The sequence below is a fragment of the Centroberyx affinis genome, unplaced genomic scaffold (genome assembly GCF_046629955.1).
Source record: "Centroberyx affinis isolate AG114_WGS23_722 - 3 ecotype Tasmania unplaced genomic scaffold, CSIRO-AGI_Caff_v1 ptg003552l_1, whole genome shotgun sequence".
Taxonomy (NCBI): Eukaryota; Metazoa; Chordata; class Actinopteri; order Beryciformes; family Berycidae; genus Centroberyx; species Centroberyx affinis.
In genome coordinates this window covers 41,501-47,500 of record NW_027281487.1, presented here as the reverse complement: position 1 = coordinate 47,500, position 6,000 = coordinate 41,501, and the positions used below count along the sequence as shown (strand labels likewise).

The following is a 6,000-nucleotide window of genomic DNA, read 5'->3' as shown; positions in this document are numbered from 1 at the left end:
AAAAACTGTATTTCAGAGCTTCATTTCAAACGTCAAGTCAATTAAAGCATTGAGAGTAGAGTTAAGACCTCCATCTCCTCCTCCTCTGACCCCAGGCCCTTCAGTTTCTCGGGGTGTCGCAGCTTCTCCAGCAGATCCAGGGTCAGCTCCTGCGTCAGGCCCGGCTGCGTCACAAACGATTGCTGCAGGAGGGAAGGAGGAGGAGAGGAGAGGAGAGGAGGGAGGGGAGAGGAGAGGAGGGAGGGGAGGAAGAGAGGAGAACAGGGGAATCAGTCCTGATCAACACAAACCAGAGCAGTGAGATGGTGTGAAGTACGAGCAGGGCTGCAGTTTAGACCAGTTTAGTCCAGTCCAGGTGAGGAGGAAGTCTAACGGAACCAAGACTGAGTCGAGACTAAAACCGGAGCGAGACGACGGTTTTCCAAGACCGTGACATTCCTACCCAGTGTTGGGCTGTGACGCATTACAGTAATTACTTGGGATTACAATTTCAAATTCAGTAATTACATTACAGTTACTAATCCCAGTAACGCTCCATTACTGTGTTACTTAAACCTTAACCTCCCTTCAACCTTTTCTTTTCTCTCCTTTATTTCGAAGTTTGTTTTTTCCTCATATGTATCTTCAGCAGGTTTATGTCGGCTGTTTGCTGAAAAAGCAAAACAAAAGCTGGAGGGAGAGGCAGAGCCGCAGACTTTCAGCAGGCTGGAACTTTTCCCGTTACTTTGAATTGATCTCAGTCAAGGATGCAAAGAACATTCTGGTCCGTTGTGAACTTTCTGTGTCAGTGAAACTCTTTCCACAGAGAAAAACACAATCTCCAGTTTATCAAAGCATTGATACTCAACACAGCGATGAGAAACTCAGGGACAAACAAGGAGCCGCTGCTGCCAACGAGACGCAAAGTAATGGAGCGAGGAATGGAACTAATTACTGCTGCTGTTGTAATTGATTGCATTTAACTACAAGTAACGTGCCCAACACTGTTCCTACTGAATTATAGTACTTCAGATGATAGCTGTGTGCCAAAATAAGTTGGTTTTACTAATATTTGTTCTCAGTACTGCAAGTGCTGCTGGGATTTCCTCTTCCCCAGTGTGACCTGCCCAGTTAATGCAGCTTGCCAGTGGGTGAAGTCGTGCCAGAATACTTTTTCAACTGAGACAAACAACAACACCAGGCTAAAACTCTAGACTCTAGACTATAGAAACCTGGACTGTGGACTACAGAAAGACTGGGTGCTACAGAGTACTGCAGCCCTGCAGCAGATACTGTAATACTGTAATACTGCAGTACTGACTGAGAGCATCTTGGAGGCGCTGGGTCTCTTCTTGGGGTTCCTCACCAGCATCGCCTTCACAAAGTTATAGAACACGGGAGACCTTCGGAGAGGAGGGAGACGGTGGAGGAAAAGTTATTCATGCTTTACAACAACATGGCACCGAAAGGAAAAGAACTCCACTCAGACCAAAGGCCAAGTTTCTATTTAAAGAGGCAGTAAGCAATCTAAGACCTCTATCGCCCTCTACTGGTGATCCGGAGGAATTACAACAACATCGATAGAACTTATTTATTTTTCTTGAATGATTAAAGTCACATTTTCATAATAGAGAGGAGTAAAATAGCCAATTAGAGCAAGGAGTAACAGAAACGTCCAGTGAAGAGGAAAAATATATCATCATGCTAACTACTGGAATAACAAGACTGCTTTGTCATTTGCCTTTTTGGCTTGAGAACGAGGCTTTTTATCATTAGTAGCAGAAATGTTTTGCAAAGCCTGTCATACGCTCAGAGCTCTGTTCTCCATCACTGAGCAGAAAATGTCCTAAAATTGAGTTTTGAAAGGCAGATTAATCTCAGCAGCTGGCAAAGTAATTGTTGAGTCATTGGTATTGATTGACAATCCTACTCATCTCTCAGCAGACAAAAAAAATAACTTAAAAGCTAATGTAAAAACCTTACTTATTGCCCCTTTAATACTGAGTTCACATCAAATGATATGACACTATAGACCATGGAGATATGGGACATGGACAAACATAAAACATCACATTGAAAGAAAAAAGCAACTCCTTACACACATACTGTATCATAGAATAATATGGTGCTTAGGGCCTGTATACAGACTTTCCAAGCATAAAATAAGACGCTTTTCTTTGTTTTTGGTCAACTTTCTGGTGGGAAATATTTTTATAATTTATTTCTTTGTCTGACCTGGACAATTTTTATTTCTTTTATCATTTCTATGTGCAAAAAACAACAACAACCACGGTTCAGGGCTGGGAATGTAAATGCAGAACTAGAAAGCTGCACCTGACCATACCGGTTTGATTGATGTTGTAGGAACATACAATAGACCAAGTTTTATATTGGAATGTTTTATCTTTATTCACCATTTGGACTTATCCTTGAGTTTGGGAGGCTGGTATCCGCTCTTGGACATGAGAAACAGCACGCTGCAGAGAGACAAGACACCACAGTCAGTGAGAACCTGTGTATTTCTGTGTGTGGATGTTGCCTATTCCATCCCATAATACAGTGATTCTCAACCTTTTTCATATCAAGGACCCCACATTTACTCCACATTAGAGCCACATTAGAACCCCCATTTGATTAGATTTTGTCTCTCAGACCCAAATCTGAGAATATTTTTATTGTTAGATATGATTTTGTCCAGAATTCCATGACGATATGATCAAAACAGTCATTCTTCTGCATTTTCTAATAGTGTTAACTATCTGTTAATGAAATAATGCTGATGTTTACTAATTCATCAATTTGCTGGGGACCCCCTGGAGCCTCCTCAAGGACCCCTGGTGGTCCCTGGACCCCACGTTGAGAACCACTGCCATAATAGACTTGGTTTCTAGGCTGGATTCTAACTACAGGGCATTCTATTGTGCACAGTGGGGAAGGCGAGTGTGTGTGTGTGTGTGTGTGTGTGTGTGTGTGTGTGTGTGTGTGTGTGTGTGTGTGAGTGTGTGTGTAAATTGAGTTATCGCATGCATGAACATACACACACACACACACATCACGGGAGACGTGGGCGGCGGAAAGTCTTGATATTTTCTACAGTGTCCCATCATGCACCAGTGAGCGCGTATGGGAGTGTGTGTCTGTATGTGTGTGTGTGTGTGTGTGTGTGTGTGTGTGTGTGTGTGTGTGTGTGTGTGTGTGTGTGTGTGTTCCTGCATTGATGAGAGGAAAGATCTGTGGTGAGTTTAGCCGTGTGTCACGTGTGTGTGCACGCTCCCACACATTACAGGAAAGATTTGTGGTGCATGTTGTTGCATGTGTGTGCGTGTGTGTATGATAGTGTTAATGATATGTGATACCGTCGCACCCACACACACACACACACACACACACACACGCATATCTGATCGCACACCGGCATATTGGAGGGTTTCACTCCAAAATTTATGGTTTATGATTCTGAATTTTGCTGCCTGCATTTCATCAGTCAATATTTTCCAAAACCTCCCAAATGATTCCTTCGTCAAATAAATAACTATTTTATAAGGAAACTTCTTAAGCTGACTCATAACTTTAATAGTAGGCGGTAATGTTCTTATCTGATGGTGAATATCTCTGCTAAAAGCTTATCTTTTCAGCCTGGCATTTAGTTAGCCTTCATTTGAACTGTTTCATTTGATTGTGTTCTTTTAACGCAATTCACTTTGTCCATTTTCTCTTATTTGCATATTCTTATCCTTCTGATTTTACTTGATTTTATTCTTTTAATCCAATGCATTTTGCTTGTTCTTTATATATATATTTATTTTTATTTGTTTGCCTTCTATTGATGTAAAGCACTTGGAGCTGCATGTTGTGTATGAAAGGTGCTACACAAATAAAGATTATTATTATTATTACTATTATTATCTCATTTTGGATCAGTGGTTAAGGTTAGGGTTAGGCTAAGGTTAGGGTAAGGCTTAGGTTTTTGGCAAGTAGTGGTTATGGTTAGGGTTAGGGTAAGTCTCCAGGAAATGTAAGTCTATGTAAATACCCCAAAAGTAACTTAAGTATAACTGTGTGTGTGTGTGTGTGTGTGTGTGTGTGTGTGTGTGTGTGTACTTCAGTGTGTATTCACCGTAGAGGGTGCACATCAAACAGCGGCGGCTGCAGCTCTGCCAGCTCTATAGCTGTGATGCCCACTGACCAGATGTCACACAGCTCGTTGTAGCCGCCTTTAATCTCCACCGCGGCCACCTCCGGCGCCATCCTGAGGACAGGAGGGGAACAGCAGCAGGTCCGTCAACACACACACCACAGGGACATGAACAGGAGACTGGAGTTTGAGTTATGGAAGTTATAGAACCACAGTTTTCTGGTTAAGTAACTTTAGACTGAAGCCAAGTGAAAAAGACAAGAGGTAAGAGAGGAGGAAGCTAATATGATGAAGCCTATCGCTCTAATACTAACTGAAAAACTATAATCTAGCCAAAATAAGTCATTTTAGGTTTGTTTACATCTGTAACATTCTTAAAAACTAAAGTATGTTCAAGTTCAAGTTCAAGTTCAAGTTCAAGTGTGTTTATTTCTATAGTCCTTTATCACAGCATGCATCTAGGTCTACCTGATTAACTAGATCTAACTGATTAACAATCAACCAGAGAACAGAATCATGAAACACAAAGCACAAGACACACAATATCAAACATTATCAGACATAGCAAGCCTACAATCCTACATATAGGATTATACATACTCTCAATAAATGCAAAGAAAAACTCCCAAGAAAGAAAAAAAAATATATAAAAACCATCTAAAAGTGTTCTCTCACCATCTTGCTAAAACCTCCTGTGGTTCTGTCTCTAAATGTTCAGTATCAGGTATTTATATTCATATCCACAGAGAGAACGACCTCTCAGTTTTGACCTCACCAATATGGCGTCCCGATGAAGGACATCCTGCGGGCCAGAGTGGCTGTGATCTGGGCCGAGATCCCAAAGTCCGCTACGCAACAGAGAAGACAAAACATCTAAATGTCATCAACAACATACCACTTTTATTCCATTCTCAATCAAAATATCACACCTGTCAGACAGACTGAGGACCACATGGTGTCTGCAGGTCCTTGAAAGAGCCTTAAAATGTCTTAAATAGGAATATATATAAACTCAAAACCTTCCATGGTCTTGAATACAAAATAATTTTACATCTTGTTTTTGAGGCAGCAGTCTAGTCATGCATGCTGTACTGAATGTTCTGACTGAGTTTTCAGTTTCACTTTTATTTCAGACACAAAGGTGATGTTATGTTTCATTCTAACTGGGACTGAAAAGGTCTTAGATGTAATTTGATGATACAACAACAAACAGCCAGAACCATGCATTTTTTAAATTTTACAATGGGGTTTGGAGGGTTTCTGAAGCCTAAGAGGCCATAAAGGACAATGTAAAATACAAAAATCACCAACATTGCAGTTACAAAGTTTTAATTAATTGAGTAAAAGTGATGTTCTGTATTTTCTTCGTTTCTTTGTTGTTTCCTTCGACTGGATTTCGGTGTTTTTTCATACATTATTAGAATCTGCTTTGTTGGCGTTTGTTTATGTGCTAGAAGTGTGATTTTCAGACTGTTCCTCCATACAATGGCAGTGAATGGAGAGAGAGAGAGAAAAAACGCAATTCTCCAACAGATCACAGAATCACTGATTTTGGGGGTTTTGTCATGGAGGAAGATTCATAACCCAAGAGACTATCAAAGTTCAGCATCACTTTAAGCAAGTGACGCATCTTCACCACATGCATGGGTACAACGCAGACGAGGCGGTGCAAACATCGCCTACCTAGCTTGACCTCGCCCTGGTCGTTCAGGAGGATGTTGGCACCCTGGAGGAGAGGGAGGGGGGGAGGGGGGGGGACAGAAACAACCCACACAAACAACCCATTACACCAAGACTGACTGTTACACCACCGTTCTTTTAATGTTAAACCCACACACCATGCGTTCATTCTGTAAATTGTAGATCTATTAACTTATTATTTGTTT

General features: G+C 41.2%; 1 protein-coding gene across 3 annotated transcripts in view; it reads right to left on the bottom strand.

Moving 5' to 3' along the window:
- Nucleotides 1-6,000, bottom strand: part of LOC139661555 (mitogen-activated protein kinase kinase kinase kinase 5-like) — a 48,405-nt gene that overhangs the window by 19,634 nt on the left and 22,771 nt on the right. For all 3 annotated transcript variants that reach the window (XM_071540027.1, XM_071540028.1, XM_071540029.1), the window contains exons 7-12: nt 5,798-5,840; nt 4,890-4,962; nt 4,097-4,228; nt 2,394-2,456; nt 1,301-1,382; nt 69-182 (exon numbers count right to left, since the gene is read on the bottom strand). In XM_071540027.1, coding sequence (XP_071396128.1) covers nt 69-182; nt 1,301-1,382; nt 2,394-2,456; nt 4,097-4,228; nt 4,890-4,962; nt 5,798-5,840 — 507 coding nt within the window. The remainder of the gene's footprint in view (nt 1-68; nt 183-1,300; nt 1,383-2,393; nt 2,457-4,096; nt 4,229-4,889; nt 4,963-5,797; nt 5,841-6,000) is intronic.